Source organism: Hylobates moloch, unplaced genomic scaffold (genome assembly GCF_009828535.3).
Source record: "Hylobates moloch isolate HMO894 unplaced genomic scaffold, HMol_V3 SCAFFOLD_7, whole genome shotgun sequence".
Classification (NCBI taxonomy): Eukaryota; Metazoa; Chordata; class Mammalia; order Primates; family Hylobatidae; genus Hylobates; species Hylobates moloch.
In genome coordinates this window covers 100,403,747-100,421,217 of record NW_026652282.1, presented here as the reverse complement: position 1 = coordinate 100,421,217, position 17,471 = coordinate 100,403,747, and the positions used below count along the sequence as shown (strand labels likewise).

The 17,471-nt window shown below is 43.4% G+C and overlaps 1 protein-coding gene across 1 annotated transcript in view; it reads left to right on the top strand.

The window, feature by feature from the left end:
- KIAA1210 (KIAA1210 ortholog) overlaps positions 1-16,659 on the top strand; it is a 37,719-nt gene extending 21,060 nt beyond the window's left edge. The window contains exons 6-10 of the mRNA XM_058441841.1: positions 2,212-2,320; positions 5,574-8,762; positions 9,759-9,922; positions 12,179-12,284; positions 13,795-16,659. Of these exons, the coding sequence (XP_058297824.1) occupies positions 2,212-2,320; positions 5,574-8,762; positions 9,759-9,922; positions 12,179-12,284; positions 13,795-13,970 (3,744 nt within the window). The 3' untranslated portion in view covers positions 13,971-16,659. The remainder of the gene's footprint in view (positions 1-2,211; positions 2,321-5,573; positions 8,763-9,758; positions 9,923-12,178; positions 12,285-13,794) is intronic.
- The last annotated feature ends 812 nt before the right edge of the window (positions 16,660-17,471 follow it).

The following is a 17,471-nucleotide window of genomic DNA, read 5'->3' as shown; positions in this document are numbered from 1 at the left end:
TGTTAAAAACATGGCCACAGATTAGACTCAGACCTGACAGCAAAGAGAAGTGACAGCTGATAGCAGAGAGAATGACAGAAACAATCTGGGGCCATTTAATATAGGGGCTCAAGAACCTTGCCCACCTCAATATGTCCTTCAGGGCCACACTATATCATAGTCCAATGTAATAGATCATTTCATTATTTGTCCAAGTCATCTAGAAAAAGTAGATTATTTTCTGTGATCCCTATTTAAAAAGATAGAGAAATAATGCTTTTGGAAAAGGCTTTTAGTAAAAGTTAAGGATTAGGGCCGGGTGCAATGGTTCATGCCTGTAATCCCAACAGTTTGGGAGGCTGAGGTGGGCAGATCACCTGAGGTCGGGAGTGCGAGACCAGCCTGACCAACATGGAGAAACCCCATCTCTACTAAAAATACAAAATTAGCCAGGTGTGGTAGCGCATGCCTGTAATCCCAGCTACTCGGGAGGCTGAGGCAGGAGAATCTCTTGAACCCGGGAGGTGGAGGTTGTGGTGAGCCAAGATCGGGCCATTGCACTATAGCCTGGACAAGAGCAAAACTCCGTTTAAAATAATAAAGTTAAGGATTAAAAAATGTTAGTGTTTAGTGTTTAAAAGGATGTATCAGTTGTCTATAAAACTCACTTTGATCAAAAACTGAATTCGCCTGTGATTCTGGGCTGAAAGGAAGAGACTGTAAATCAGAGGTGAAAAGACTAAAAGATTGTATAGTACAAACATTTTACAGGGAAGGGCATTAAAGCACAAATAATTTCAGATACTTACCCAAAGTCAAACACCCAGGTGGTAGCAGAGCTAGGGCCAGAATCCAGTCTTCTGACTTCCAGCTCAGCACTTTTTTCATCCCACCATCTTGCCTCTAGCTTAGGCATCTCAATTTCACTTTAGGTTGTAGACAAAATACGAGTTGAAAGAACAGGCGGAGGAGCATGGGGGCAGAGGGAAGCCCTCTGGTGGCCTTGAGAGTACTTTCTTAGTTTGGTGTCAAAGAAGGGGTGACCAATTACTAGATGCCAAACCCTATACATGCATTATCCCCTGAATACCTCACCACAAACCTGGGAGATGGGGAAGGTTGGCTGAGGGAAGCAGTATGACCCTTCTAACTTTCTTCTTTCTGTATAGCCTAGTTGAGAAAAAGCCTGGGCATTACCCTCTGAGAAGGCCAGAGCATACACTTCTTCCCTGTGACTCTCTCCCTGACATGTGGATGAATACAAAAAAGATCCAGGATCATTTATGACACAGGGACTACTACCACTTTCTCCCTGCTCTGTAATTTCTTAGATCTACAAGTCCCACAGGAGGTTTCTCCTGGTCTCTTATTTATCGATGTAGACACAGTGATTCAGAGAATAACTTGCCCAAGGTCATGCAGCAAGTAAATGATGAAGGGATTTTGAATCCAGGCCAATCTGACCACATTTACTCAAAAATAAATTATTATGAGCTATGTCTGTTTGCACAGGCACTTTGAGTGGGAGTGTAAAGGGTTGTATGTTTGTTTTTACATGCATGCCATAAAGGCTTACACTTAGCAAATTCCGGACACTGTTCAGTGCAGTGCTATGCTGACATTTCCAGAGCTGTATTGTAATTATCAGAAAACCTTATTTATACTAAACCAACTTCACCCTATCCAGTGTAAGGGCTGAACCTTTCAGCTTTTTCTCCTTTCTCTCCCAACAAAACCCCAATTCTTTTTCTTCTTTTGATCTGGAAAGAGATAATTCATGCTTTCATTACAATCCCTGAAAAGAAGCCGAAAAGGATTTGAATTTGGCTCACAGGTCTGGTGAAGCAAATCGGAGAATCCCAATATGGCTGAGGGCATGATTGTTGTCAGGCCCAACGACCCCATTTTCGGATTTGTGGCCTTCCAGTGTGGTTCAGTCATTTCCGGGGTATTTTAGAGAGATCTCTGCAGTGCGTCACTCAGACATTAGAAACTCCAAACCTGGATGAACCACTTCCAGTAGGTAAAATGATCCCCAAGGATCTCTTGGTGGAAACAATTCCATTAAGAAATCCCTGGAAATATCTCCGTTGAAATAACGTCCATCTTTAAAGGTACTGTTACGTGCCCAGCATCAAGAACTTTTTTCCTGATGCTTTTTCTTTGGCAACCATGCAGGAGTGGTTGGAAAGCACTTCAGTAGGATTCAAGCTCTTTCTTTTCCTGTTTCAGGTGGAACCAAAGCAGGAGGAGCCAAACCTTCCATTGGTTTCTGAGGAAGAAAAGAGTATAACCAAACCAAAAGAAACCAACCAAAAGAAGCTGGGAATGGACAGTGCAGGTTAGCATATCTTCACCCTCACCCAGAAACATGTATGACAGACTTCATTGCACAGTGCTATGTTGATAGGAGCTATACCCAAGAACTACCCAAGACTGCTGCCCTTGGTCTTCAGAGAGCTTTCAATTTTATATGCAGAAAATGTGGTCCAGGCTTCTCCATCTAAACTGCCAAAGTAATACAATTGCCACTTGTGTGGGGTTCAGGTAAAGGATCATACCTGGATTCTTATTTCATGTAAATGAATTTCCAACAAGAGAGGTGTTTTGTTTGTGAATTTCTTTCATCCTCTCCGAGGCTAACGTACACGCTGAGTTCCTCAGTGAGCCCAGATATGAAGACAGCCACTGATTTCCCCTTCAGCATTCTTCCTCAGCAACAGAACCAGAAAGGAATAATAGAATTGGCCAAAAAATCATTTTTTAAAGGTTGCCTTTCTCTTCCTGTAGAGAGAAAATGTCTGTGTTAATAATGGTACTATTGCCCACATCCATGGACAAAGAGGGTTTATGCAGCTGCAGACAGATGTCCTTGGCAGCCAACACCTATCAAATCCCCAAACAACAAATATCACCAGAGTGAAAATCTCTCTGTGTGTTTATGTGTGTGCATATGTGGATGTTGGCTCCAACTGATGGCAAGCTGATTTCAAGCGATATTTGATAAAAAATTCCAGTTCCTCAAATTAAGTTGAACAGTTATGTTACGTTTTTGCCACAAAGGATTTCACATGTGGGTCCAAAGACAGGATATTCCTAAACACGTTTTCCCATGAAAACTAAGAAAACCACAAAACCCTCCAGAAAAAAAAAGAAAAAGGAAGATTAAATGAGTACTCTTTTGTCTTTTTGAGCTTTATTTTTATTTATTTATTTATTTATTTATTTATTTATTTATTTATTTATTTGTTTATTATTATTTTTTTTAAGACGGAGTCTCACTCTGTCACCCAGGCTGGAGTGCAGTGGCGTGATCTCGGCTCACTGCAACCTCCACCTCCCTGGTTCAAGCAATTCTCCTGCCTCGGCCTCCCTAGTAGCTGGGACTACAGGCGCCCACCACCACGCCTGGCTAATTTTTTGTATTTTTAGTAGAGAGGGGGTTTCATCGTGTTAGCCAGGATGATCTCGATCTCCTGACCTCGTGATCTGCCGCCTCGGCCTCCCAAAGTGCTGGGATTGCAGGCGTGAGCCACTGCACCCAGCCTTTGAGCTTTATTTTTTAATAGTTGTCTCTTTTACACACAGAGGATAGAACTGAGTCAGTATCCATGGGGGCAGATACTTTAGTTGATTTTCCATGTCATGGAAGCGGTATGGAGCACAGTCAGCTATTCTCAGAGCCGTATGCTGGGTATGAAACCACTAGATGGAGCTAGGGATGCAGCAGATAGTGAGGGAAGAAAGGCAGCGAGGGGCTCTTCCATCTGGGGATCAAGTGAGTTCCTTAGAAAAGTACCAGAAGAAAGGAGAGGAGTAAAATGTACAACTACTAGCATGTGCTTGACATTTTCTTTATCTACTCATAGGCTGATGGGCACTTAGGTTGACTCCATAATCTTGCAATTGTGAATAGTGCTTCAATAAACATATGTGTGCAGGTGTCTTTTTGATATAATGACTTCTTTTCCTTTGGGTAGATACTCAGTAGTGGGATTGCTGGATTGAATCATAGATCTATTTTTAGTTCTTTGGGAAATTTCCATACTGTTTTCCATAGAGGTTGCACTAATTTACATTCCCACCAGCAGTGTATAAGTATGCTCTTTTTATCACATTCATCCCAACATCTATTATTTCTTGACTTTTTAATAATGGCCATTCTGGCTGAGGTAAGATGATATCACATTGTGTTTCAATTTGCATTTCCCTCGTGATTAGTGATATTGAGCATTTTTCATATGTTTGTTATCCATTTGTATATCTTCTTTTGAGAATTGTTTATTCATGTCCTTTGCCCACTTTTTAATGGATTATTATAGTTTATTGTCACCTGGCTTCAGCTCTGGGTGCTTTCAGTTTTGAAGACTCTGTATGAGTTCCTTGGTTGCAGAGTATCTTTGTGTGATGGTTTTCTCAGATGCTGGTTGTAGTAGTAACGTGCTGGGGGTGTGCGCAGGTTCACTGTCTCCTATGGGGAGTTTTCCATCTGGTTCACAGTGTAGGCTGCTGCCCATCACTTCTTTCAAAGGGTCTGTGGTTTCTTTCACTCTTTCTGTTAAGTTCCTGTGTTGCTTCTTGGAAAAAGCTCAAAGCATGAATATCTACATACAATTTGTCTTTCCAAGTGGGAGAGACATGCTAACAATGCCTCCAATCTGCATCTTGGAAATAAAAACAACTAAGATTGTTTTAATGTAAGAGGGTAGAAAAAAAGAAGAAAAGGGGTCCATAATCTTGCCTCCCAGATAACTCCTATTGACCTCTTCTTAAAAAAAAAAGCAACATGGCCGAGCACGGTGGCTCATGCCTGTAATCCCAGCACTTTGGGAGGCCGACGCAGGTGGATCACAAAGTCAGGAGATCGAGACCAGCCTGACCAACATGGGGAAACCCTGTCTCTACTAAAAATACAAAAGTTATCCAGACATGGTGGCAAGTGTCTGTAATCCCAGCTACTCAGGAGGCTGAGGCAGGAGAATTGCTTGAACCCAGGAGTCAGAGGTTGCAGTGAGCTGAGATCGTGCCACTGCAGCCTGGTATAAGGTATGAATTCAAAGTGTGAAATTTGTCTTTGGGTAGAGTGTAAAATAGAACCATAATTAATTTTCAATTTCACTCCAGCCTGGGCGACAGAACGAGATTCTGTCTCAAAAAAAAAAAGCAATACATGTACATGATATGAAATTTCAGGTAGTTCAGATAAATATTATATAGAAAATAGAAATGCTAATTAGAAAGTAAAAAATTCAATTCCTCCTTCCCCAGTCAGTTTCCCCAAAGGTAGTCATTGTTACAGGTTCAAAATTTGCCTTCTGAGTGTCTCACACTGAATGGTGGACCAGACTATTGGTAAAAAGGTGATAAACCAACCCTGGAGTCAGTTTCTAGAATTAGGATTTTTCTTTGGCTTAAAAATGTCCAACTGCAGAAACCTAATAGTGACCAAGTTGCCCTCTGTCTTCCGAATAGCTGCTTCCTCATACTGGGAAATTCAGTAGCAAATAGGTACCATTGGGCCAGGGCACAGTATTCTTATTTTAGGAAGTCAAAGTCACACACATTTATCCTTTCCTTATTTCTGTTTGGTGCAGATTCCTCAAGCCAGGAACAGAACAGCAAAACTGAGATGTATGATAAGAAGACAACAGACCAGGCTCCAAGCACTGATGCTTCTGGGAGTCAGGGCTATGCAATGTTAGCAGCATATGGAAGAAGATGGAGAAGAAAAGGAGCAAGTGTTTCAGGATTGAGTGAGTGTGAATTCAAAGGAAGAAGCCTTAAACAATCCAGTGAAGGGCATGGCCTGGGCGATAGAGCTGGGTCTTCACCTACCAATAAGACTGCCAGGAATGTCCCTTTCTCACACTTGTCCTTGGAGAAGGACAACATGGAGCAGCCTACAACTTCACAACCAGAAACCACTACCCCTCAGGGGTTGCTTTCAGATAAAGATGACATGGGAAGGAGAAATGCTGGCATAGATTTCGGATCCAGAAAAGCATCAGCAGCACAGTCCATACCTGAAAACATGGACAATTCCATGGTTAGTGATCCACAACCATACCATGAAGATGCGGCTTCTGGAGCTGAGAAGACAGAAGCCAGAGCTTCTCTCTCACTGATGGTGGAAAGCCTTTCTACAACCCAAGAGGAGGCCATTCTCTCAGTAGCAGCAGAGGCTCAGGTGTTTATGAATCCTTCTCATATCCAGTTAGAAGATAAAGAAGCTTTCAGCTTTGATTCACAAAAGGCCCAATCCAAAATGGAGTCAGCCCAGGATGTTCAAACTATCTGCAAAGAAAAGCCTTCTGGAAATGTTCACCAGGCCTTTACAGCAAGTGTTTGGGGTATGACAAGTACTACAGCCAAAGGAGATGTTTATGCCAGAAGCCTTTTTCAGTCCTCAAGGAAGCCTGATGCTGAAGAAGTCTCCTCAGATTCAGAGAATATTCCTGAGGAGGGGGATGGTTCTGAAGAATTGGCTCATGGTCACTCTTCCCAGTCCTTGGGGAAGTTTGAAGATGAACAAGAAGTCTTCTCAGAACCAGAAAGTTTTGTTGAGGACTTGAGCAGCTCTGAGGAGGAGCTGGATGTCAGATGCCCCTCCCAGGCTTTAGAGGAGCCTGAAGATGAAGCAGTTTTCACAGAATCAAGCAGTTGTGTTGAAAAGTACAACATTTCTGATGATTGCAGCAGCTCAGAGGAAGACCTGCCTCTCAGACACCCTGCTCAGGCCTTGGGAAAGCCCCAAAACCAACAAGAAGTCTCCTCTGTTTCAAATAATACTCCTGAAGAGCAGAATGATTTTATGCAGCAGCTGCCTTCCAGATGCCCTTCTCAGCCCATTATGAATCCTACTGTTCAGCAACAAGTCCCCACCAGTTCAGTGGGCACTTCTGTAAAACAGAGCGATTCCGTGGAGCTGATCCCTCCAAGACACCCTTTCCAGCCATGGATGAACCCTAAAGTGGAGCAAGAAGTTTCCTCATCTCCAAAGAGCATGGCTGTTGAAGAGAGCTTTTCTATGAAGCCTCTGCCTCCTAAACTTCTTTGCCAGCCCTTGATGAATCCTAAAGTTCAACAAAACATGTTCTCAGGTTCAGAGGACATTGCTGTTGAGAGAGTCATTTCTGTGGAGCCACTGCTCCCCAGATATTCTCCTCAGTCCTTGACAGATCCTCAAATCCGGCAAATCTCAGAAAGCACAGCTGTTGAGGAAGGCACTTATGTGGAGCCGCTGCCTCCCAGATGCCTTTCCCAGCCCTCGGAGAGGCCTAAGTTCCTGGACTCAATGAGTGCTTCTGCAGAATGGAGCAGTCCTGTGGCACCAACACCTTCCAAATACACTTCCCAGCCATGGGTGACCCCTAAATTTGAGGAACTGTATCAACTCTCTGCACATCCAGAAAGCACTACTGTTGAAGAGGACATTTCTAAAGAGCAGCTGCTTCCCAGACATCTTTCCCGGTTTGCTGTGGGAAATAAAGTGCAGCAACTGTCCTCAAATTTCGAGAGGGCTGCTGCTGAGGCAGGCATTTCTGGGAGCCCATTGCCTCCCCAGTGTGCTGCCCAGTTCTTGAAGAGGTCTAAAGTTCAGGAAATGACCTCATGTCTAGAGAAAATGGCTGTTGAAGACTTTTCTAAGAAATCACGAATTCCCAGGTGTCCGACCCAGTCATTCGTGAAATTTATGGCACAGCAAATTTTTTCAGAGAGCTCTGCTCTTAAGAGGGGCAGTGATGTGACACCTCTGCCTCCTAATCTTCCTTCCAAATCTTTATCGAAGCCTAATCCTGTCAAGCACCAAGTTTTCTCAGATTCAGGGAGTGCTAATCCTAAGGGAGGCATTTCTTCAAAGATGCTACCTGTGAAGCACCCTTTACAATCCTTGGGGAGGCCTGAAGACCCACAGAAAGTTTTCTCATATTCAGAGCGAGCTCCTGGGAAGTGCAGCAGTTTTAAAGAGCAGCTGTCTCCCAGGCAGATTTCCCAGGCCTTGAGGAAACCTGAGTATGAGCAAAAAGTCTCCTCTGTTTCTGCCAGCTCTCCTAAAGAGTGGAGGAATTCTAAAAAGCAGCTGCCTCCCAAACATTCTTCCCAAGCCTCAGATAGGTCTAAATTCCAGCCACAGATGTCATCAAAGGGCCCAGTGAATGTACCTGTAAAGCAGAGCAGCGGTGAGAAGCACCTGCCTTCAAGTAGCCCTTTCCAGCAACAGGTTCATTCAAGTTCTGTGAATGCTGCTGCCAGGCGATCTGTTTTTGAGAGCAATTCTGACAACTGGTTCCTAAGAAGAGATGAAGCTTTTGCAAACAAAACCAAGAAATTCAGCCAAGGTTCCAAAAACCCCATAAAGAGCATTCCAGCCCCTGCTACCAAACCTGGGAAGTTCACCATTGCCCCTGCCAAGCCAACATCCACTTCTGGGGGCATTTGCTCTAAGAAAGAAGATCCTGAGAGTGGTGATGGTAATAATAACCAGCATGCAAACCTATCCAACCAGGATGATGTTGAAAAGCTTTTTGGAGTTCGACTGAAAAGAGCCCCTTCCTCACAGAAGTATAAGAGTGAGAAACAAGATAACTTCACCCAGCTTGCTTCAGTGCCCTCGGGCCCAATTTCATCCTCTGTAGGCAGGGGTCATAAAATCAGAAGCACTTCCCAGGGGCTCCTGGATGCTGCAGGGAACCTCAACAAAATATCTAACATTGCAGATAAGCAACAGAGCAGGCCCAAATCTGAAAGCATGGCCAAGAAGCAACCTGCTTGCAAGACCCCAGGTAAGGCTTTTATCTCTCCAGATGGCAAGTAGATATCAAGTGGAAAGAAGAACTGGAAAGCAAAGCCTTGAATGGGCATTAAAGTCTATTCTAGCCTTTTACTGAATTGTGGCTTTGATAGGGCCAGTTTATGGGTTTGGGAGCAAAATAGTGCCCCATTCTAGATTTAATAGATTTGGAGGTGGTTAATTTTGGGCCTTCTCTTTCCCAATGGGATCCCCCTCTGGACATCCATCTACATTCCATAGTAGACACATGACCATTTCCCCATTCCCTCTTCCTCACCCTCTGCACACCTTACATTCGGATGGAATTTTATGCTTTTCTCAAAATACTTTTACATGTATTAAGCCCCTCCCTAACACCATGTGGATTTTTAAAGCCAACTCACTAGTAGAGCATTATGTTCAGTCTCTCAGCCTGAAATCTGAATTTGCCATAAATGTCTCTTCGCTCATCTGAAATATCTAAGAATTTAGAGCTAGGTGATCTTTTGGGCATAAATGTCTCCCAAAACCTTTGGACCTTCACACTCCATCCTTGGGAAAATCTTTTATATTCCTGTAACCACACTTATGTAACCACACACTTGTGTGAGGGACTATGAAGTAACAAATACTCTAAGATTTTTCTAGGAGTTAGAGGAATGGCATCAATGGCCTGAGCCTCTGGCATCCTTGGGATTTTCCCAGCCCACCTGGCAAGCGTTGTCCTACCCTGATTTGCAGATGGTACAAGGGATGGACAAGGGAAGGGTCCAGTAAAGGGACAGTATGCTCACTTCTAAGTACAGCTTCTTTATTACTCAAGGAACTCCTGCCTTGCCAAGCTATGGGAGGGCCCAAAAAAGGGGGGCCTTCTCTGGTTGATATCTGTTTATTTTCCTTTGGCAATTAACAAGGGTCCCATCTGGGATATTATTGTGGGTAAGCCCCAGCCAGGCTCAAGACCCTGCCTGCCTTGCTTCAGTTCTAACTCCTTTCATTTCTTTCTCAGGAAAGCCTGCTGGTCAACAGTCAGATTATGCTGTCTCAGAGCCAGTTTGGATAACTATGGCAAAGCAGAAGCAGAGGAGTTTCAAGGCCCACATTCCTATGAAAGAGCTGAAAACTAAGAGCAGAGCTGGAGCTGATGCTGAGACTAAGGAGCCTAAATATGGGGTAGGACCTGGGGTAGCCAAGAAAACACTCCAAAAAGGTTGCTGGGATCACTGATTAGGCTTCTATTGGGAACTTTGCCAACATGCAGCTCCCCCTCTCTTTGGGAGCATTAATCAAGGCAGGAGGACTCTTCAGGGAAAAAGACTTGCTTTGCATTTATACAAACGTGCCCTGCTTTTATGCTCTTAAAGGGTTTGTGCAGGCCAGGTGCGATGGCTCATGTTTATAATCCCAGCACTCTGGGAGGCCAAGGCAAGTGGATTGCTTGAGCTCAGGAGTTCAAGACCAGCTTAGGCAACATGCTGAAACTCCATCTTTACTAAAAATACAAAAACATAGCTGGATGTGGTGGCATGCGCTGACATCCCAGCTACTCAGGAGGCTGAGGTGGGAGGATCACTTGAGCCCAGGCATGGAGGCTGTAGTGAGTCAAGATCATACCACTACACTCTAGCCTGGGTGACAGAGTGAGACCCTGTCTCAAAAGTGTGTTGGGGGCGGGGGTGTTGTGCAAAGTCATGAACATAGAGAGAATCTACAAAACAAATCCTGCCCTCAATGTCCTAAAGCAAGGCTCCACGAAATTGGTTGAGAAATAAGGAGTAAGTCATTTTATTTTATTTTTAATTTTTTATTTCCATAGGTTTGGGGGGAACAGGTGGTATTTGTTTACATGAGTAAGTTATCTGGTGGTGATTTGTGAGATTTTGGTGCACTGTAACCCAATTCATAGTATGTCATCCCTCACCCCCTTCACACCCTTTCCCTCAGAGTCCCCAAAGTCCATTTTATCATTCTTATGCCTTTGCATCCTCATAGCTTAAAAAAATACCTAAAGGTAATCACTGGGGTAAGAGTTGAGTGACTATCTTTACAGATATTTTATACCTATCAATATGTATAGATATATGTTTATAAATGGAATCAAACTATAAATACTGTTTTTTTCATTTAACTTTTTATTTCTGAGCACTTTTCCATATCAGCACACGAGTTCCCTTTCTGTGTTTGATGTCTGGATTTCTACATATTGATTTGGTTTGGTGTGGCACCTGCCTGTAAGTTATAAAATGTGATGTGGTAAACTAGGCTAACTACCACATGTGGATAAGAGATGATGGGATGATGCCTTTCTCCCCTCTTATCAAACCTGCAGAAAACGGACTCAAGGAAACATACCAAATTCATATATCAAGAGATATGTCTAAGCTCCTATACTTTAAAGTGCTTACTAAATTTGTTGAAGGACTGTCGAGGACCTGCTTAACTCTTTGCTTTAAAGGTCTTTTCTTTTTCATCATCAGTATTTACATGGGGGCAGGATCATAGAGGGGTAAAGCCCACCTTTATTAAAGCTTTTTTTTTTTTTTTTTTTTTGAGACAGGTTCCCACTCTGTCGTCCTGGCTGGAGTGCAGTGGTACAATCACAGCTCATTGTAGTGTCAACCTCCCAGGCTCAAACGATCCTTCCCTTTCATCCCCGCCATAGTAGCTGCTACTATAGACACTATAGGTGTGCGCCACCATGCCCAACTAATTTTTTAAATTTTTTTGTAGAGATTGGTCTCGCTATGTTGCCCAGGCTGGTCTTGAACCCCTGGGCTCAAGTGATCCTCCTGCCTGAGCCTCACAAAGTGTTGGGATTATAGGCCACTGCTCTCAGCCTGGTTAAAGCTTTTGTCAGGAGGGATACATTAGTGTATATAAACTCATTAATTTAGACCAATTATGAAGAGGTTAATTTGAAAAGAATAAACTGCAGAATTTTGGAAAGACCTACAGTTACATTACTTTCTAATGTGAGAAATGCTTCAAGTCATATGTCAGTTAGTTTTGAAAAGTAGAAATCTTATGGAACTCACTTCAGTGAATTGATCAGATTTGTTTGCAACTACCATGTTCTGTTAGCTTGCTGTTAAGTGCTGGTAAAGTGCTAAGGAAAAGGTTGTTCTCAAGTTAAATAATTATCTTGTTAACCTGCTTTCACTATTTGTAAAATTAGACAGCTCTTTCTTTCTGGTCTGAAAGGTGGTAAACTAGAGCCAGCTTAGGTTTTGTGAACCTAAATTTTAAGTCAAAAGGCTCAGTGCTATTTCTCTCCTTATCTATCTCTATATCTCTAATCTCTTTCTTTCTGGATACTGTTAAACTCATAGTACCCAGGACAGGGCTTGCACTCTACAGTCCTCTGAATAAGCAATCTGCCATTTTAATGTCAGAACTTACAAGCTTTCTGTTTTCATTTTTGTATTAAAGGGAGCTGACTCTGCAAATGAAAACCAACCTAAAAAGATGTTCACTTCCAGTGTCCGTAAACAGGACAAGAGAGCACAGACGAAGCCACCTAAGCCTACAGAATCGGGTAAAAGCATACATTCTGACCTCTCAAAAAACAGCCCCAGCAGAATGTTGTGAAACTTTTGCAATTTCAAGCTCAGATAATACTTGTCTCTTACCTTAAGTCAGCTTAATGATTTCTCGCGTGGCTTTTTAATTAGATACAGATATTAGCTTATTTTAGGAAAATCTAATTATTTTGACTAATACAAGTCCAGTGTATAACTTTCAGAGGGTCTTCTAGTCTTTTGCCTCATCAAAGAAGCTGTCTAGACACAAAACTGTGGTCACTCACTGAAACATTCTTCTGGCTGGGTATGCAAAAGGAAAGTACCAAGTCACTTTCCAGTTCATAGCAAAGCGGTATTTTCTCACTTTCTACATCTCCAATGAAACTGTTGAAAATAATTCACTCTAAAGGCCCAATGGTATTCAATTGTTTTTAATTATTTAGAAGGCTTGTTTAAGCTTCTCTGTATTCTGAGCAGGGATGTGTAAGTGGTGAGGAAATATTGACAGCTGAGAGGAATACTCTGCTGGGATATAATAGAATGTGATCTCACCAGAAAAAGTTGTGTGCTAGAGAGAATTTTTTCAGCAGGAGCAGGGGAGTGGAGGATGGATTTATATTGAACCATCTTTGTCCTCTCCCTTAATCCCACTCATGAAGAAATTAGACCAGGAATTCAGGAACCCATTTTCTGGCCATGAAATAGCAGCAGTTGACTTGCTCACAGCTTTTAATGGCCTCATGGGCACTATACTCCTATCAAGTGAATCACAACTGTCACTGTGCATCAGAATCACCTGGTGAGCTTTTTTAAAAATTACAGATGGTCCTGGCTCCATCCTTAGAGATTCTAATTCATTTGCTTCAGGAAACGGCATGGGCATTGGTGTTTTTAAAAGAGCCCTAGGTGATTCTAATGTGTAGCCAGGATTGAGAACCACTGGTTGAGCCTAAGTCACTAAGTCAATTGACCATAAGCAGGATGAGGGAGGGAGTGGAATTAGGAATACGGAGGTAGTCTCCTTGGCTGGGGTAGTTGGGTTGGTACAATATTGTTTATCATCAACTTTTACTGGGTGCATCTATTAAGTCATCAATCAATTCATTTCACATGAAATCATGGATTGGCAAACGCAAATGACATTACCTTATTTGAAATTTTAGAAACTAAGTAGATACAATATGTTTCCCCCTGGTCTCAGTTCAAAGATGTAAGACAATCCAGTAATAACCACCTGAAGATTGGCAGTTATAGCCATAAGTATTACCTCCCAGGCCTTCCCATGCCCAGGGCCCTGTGGCCATAGCCATGTTGATTTTACCCCTTTGACATGCCACCCATGGCATCACACAGATCCTAACTTTTAGAAGTCTGGCACCAAAGGGAGAAGGGTTTAGAAAGCACTAGAGCAGGGGGATCAGAGGAAAACTGAAAGGAGGAAACATTTTATGGCATTCCATAAACAACATGCCCCAATATCTCTGGGGTTCCTTATTGCTTGTGTGTTATTTGCTGTGGTTCCAGTTGGATTTGAAGCTCAGAAGATACTGCAAGTGCCTGCCATGGAAAAAGAAACCAAACGATCTTCAACTCTCCCAGCCAAGTTCCAGAAGCCCGTTGAGCCAGTTGAGCCTGTCTGGTTCTCCCTGGCCAGGAACAAAGCCAAAGCATGGAGCCACATGGCAGAAATCATGCAATAAAGAGCTCTTGTGTGGAGCATCAGCACTTTTTTATTTATTTATTTTTTTTTTTGAGACGGAATCTCTCTCTGTTACCCAGACTGGAGTGCAGTGGCGCGATCTCCGCTCACTGCAAGCTCCGCCTCTCGGGTTCACGCCACTCTCCAGCCTCAGTCTCCCGAGTAGCTGGGACTACAGGCGCCCGCCATCACGCCCGGCTAATTTTGTTTTCGTATTTTTAGTAGAGACGGGGTTTCACCATGTTGGCCAGGATGGTCTTGATCTCCTGACCTTGTGATCCGCCCGCCTCGGCCTCCCAAAGTGCTGGGATTACAGGCGTGAGCCACCGCGCCCGGCCAAGCATCAGCATTTTAAATGATAATTGCTAATAGCTGTATTAATTCTATGTAGTGATCTTTTTACTGTGACCACTTTTATTAAGCAAAATAAGTATTAAGCAAACTAAGAATTTATTAAGCAAAATAAGAATTTATTAAGCAAAATAGCCTTAGAAATGCGAATTAAAACATAATTATTTGAATGAAATAAATGTCACGAATGCTTAACCTTCCATGTAGTCACTGCCAGCACCCAGAAACCCAGCATTTCCTCTATTAAAACTATGGAAAACATTTGCACTGCGATAAAATTGCAAAATCTTTAACTTTGGACAATGCACTTTAGAAGGGAGAAAGCAAAAACATTTTGTTGGAGCAATTAGAAAATTGTCATTTCCCTCAACCAAATAAGGTAATTCTAATGGAAACATTCAGATAATTTGACCCAAAGATTGGCCTTTAGGTTTTATGAGCCTAGATGGATGCTGCAATTATTTGGTTGTTGCTCTAAGCTTTGCAAGGCATCCTAAAGGAGGTGGTGGAAGTGAAAATTCTGGGTCTCCAAGAAAATTTCTGCACAGCCAGTTCTCCAATCAGCCTATCACCCCTTGAAACATCTTGCCTGTGTCCCTGGGGGCCCCTGATGCTTTCTCCTTGGGTGATAGTAACACGCAGAGCACTTACACAAAGCTCCCTCTTTGGACATGCCCCATGTCGACCTGTCACAGGCCTGGCTGCAGCGAGCACCTCCCTATGATGCAGAATGCTTCTTGGGAATTATCTTACTCCTCTGGAGGGTTAGTCCATCAGTGTTTTGCTTCTTGTCCCAATACTACTGTGACCCTCTCTGATCGTACAGAAATCACTGCCTATCATGTATATCCTGTTAAGCACTGAAGACCCTATTGAAATTAGAGTTCTGCAGATGCCAAAAGCTGTACTTTCCATCAGGCAGATGGCAAGCTTACTGCCTTGATGCACATCTGGAGCCACTGGAGCTCCTTCCTCTCTGGTTCCAGCCTTAAGGTGGAGAACTCCATGGAGCTTCTTGTCCTTTCCCCTCAGCTGTCTTTGCTTCACAAGGTTTTAGCCCAAAGCAAGATTGCAATCCCAAAGCCACAGAGAAATGAACTTTCTGCTACCTGGAAGCTTTAAGTGAGTACATCAGCTTTTCCCCACCCTAATTCCTAGAGGCACACACCTCAAAAGTTACTAGGCTGGAGAGACCCTACCTTCCAGTGACCCACTCATCCCCCAGCCACGGAGAAGAGGGAAGACCAAAAAGGGAGAGTGAGAAAGAGGATGAGAGGGATGGCCAGCTATGAGGGGAGGGGGCAAGTAACCCAGCAAATGTTGATGCCTCCCTTCCCATCTTGCCACACGGTCTTTTTCTTTTGTAGCACAGCCTCCATTAATAACTCCCCGGCTGAGGATGAAGATGTAGGCACCTTTACCCCCAGAGCCAGTTCCTTAATTGGCTGGCTTTCTGAGATGCAGACCACCCTAGAATCTCATCTAGGTTCACTAGAAGTTAGTTAAATCTTCCTTTCTATGTCTTTCCCTTCATTCCATCCCCCAAACCCACCAAACACTAAAAGGGAGAGCTCCCTTTGGATGTCTGGGCAGTAAACCTAGCTCATTTTTCTAGGAGACCCAGAAGTGACTTCTGAGTAGTTATCACTGTGTCTGCCTCTGTTACACTGTGCTGCTTTGCTTAAACAGAAGTGCAGGCCTGGACATCTGACTGTGCCTTTATATTCTGAGTGGGGTGCTGCCCCATGCAAAAAAATCCAGAGAGGTAGTGAGGTGTCAGAGCTAAACACTTGGTGCTGGGTTTTGCTGATGCTGGTATAATGTGACACAGTACAATTACATGCTAAATTTTGCATTTTCTCTATATGACATCTATTTTTCCTGATACTGTGCCTTTGCCATTTTGATAATGCTATTTTGATTGAGTGAATTTTATTTCCTTTGTATTCCCATAGTGAACAATATATTAAGGTAGATGCCCTGTATCTGGGTACTACTGGTAGATTCGCTGTTACACCTCCCTTCCCTTTTTCACAGTGAACCCGTATTCAGTTATTCTCACTCTGAGAACCCTCCAATAACAATTTCTTTTCCACAGTTAACAACGCAGCTGTTACACCTCCCTTCCTTTTTTTCACAGTGAACCTGTATTCAGCTATTCTCACTCTGAGAACTCTCCAATAACAATTTCTTTTTCACAGTTAACAACAAAGCTCTGTTTTTAAATGAAGAGATTAAGTTCTTTTTAAATGCCTAAAGGCATATTCTGACAACTTTTCTACTTCTTTAGCTTTTTTGATTTATGATATATGCAAAGCAAATAAATTCAATAAAGCCTATTCTGTAGTCCATCTCTGTCTGTGACATGGGGCGGGAAATCAAATAGGATATTGACAACTCAGAGCTGAAGGTTGTCAGAGAAGTAAAATTTTTTTTTTTTTTTGAGACGGAGTCTCGCACTGTCGCCCAGGCTGGAGTGCAGTGCCTCGATGTCGGCTTACTGCAAGCTCCACCTCCCAGGTTCACGCCTTCCCCTGCCTCAGCCTTCCGAGTAGCTGGGACTACAGGCGCCCACCACCACGCCTGGCTAATCTTTTTTGTAGTTTTAGTAGAGACGGGGTTTCACTGTGTTAGCCAGGATGGTCTCGATCTCCTGACCTCGTGATCTGCTCGTCTCGGCCTCCCAAAGTGCTGGGATTACAGGCGTGAGCCACTGAGCCCGGCCGAAGTAAAATGTTCTTAAGAGGTGGTGCTGAGAATAACGGGCATCCACGCAGGTGTGCCTGACCAAGCTGATGGCTCTCAGGTGTACACTGATATTTGGTATGGAGGAGAAGGGCCATTGAAGAGGTTTTGTGTTTGGACACCTGGAGAATAAAGAGGAGGTGTGGTTGGGGGGCGAGCAGAAGAGACGAGGTGATTGGTGGTTGCACTGTAGCCTGGGTCAGGGACGAAGTCCAAGTCCTATGGCAAGATGGGTTACTGCAACAAGCACTTTTCAGAAGCAAGGGGCCCTACTGTGCTCAGGTAACAAAGGGGCATGGAGGGAGGAAGGGAAAGGGGTTATAGGCCAGATAATGAGCCTGGCTCACCTGTAACATTTTCAGGGTTTAGAACAAGAGTTCAACTTGGGATCCACATACCATATGTC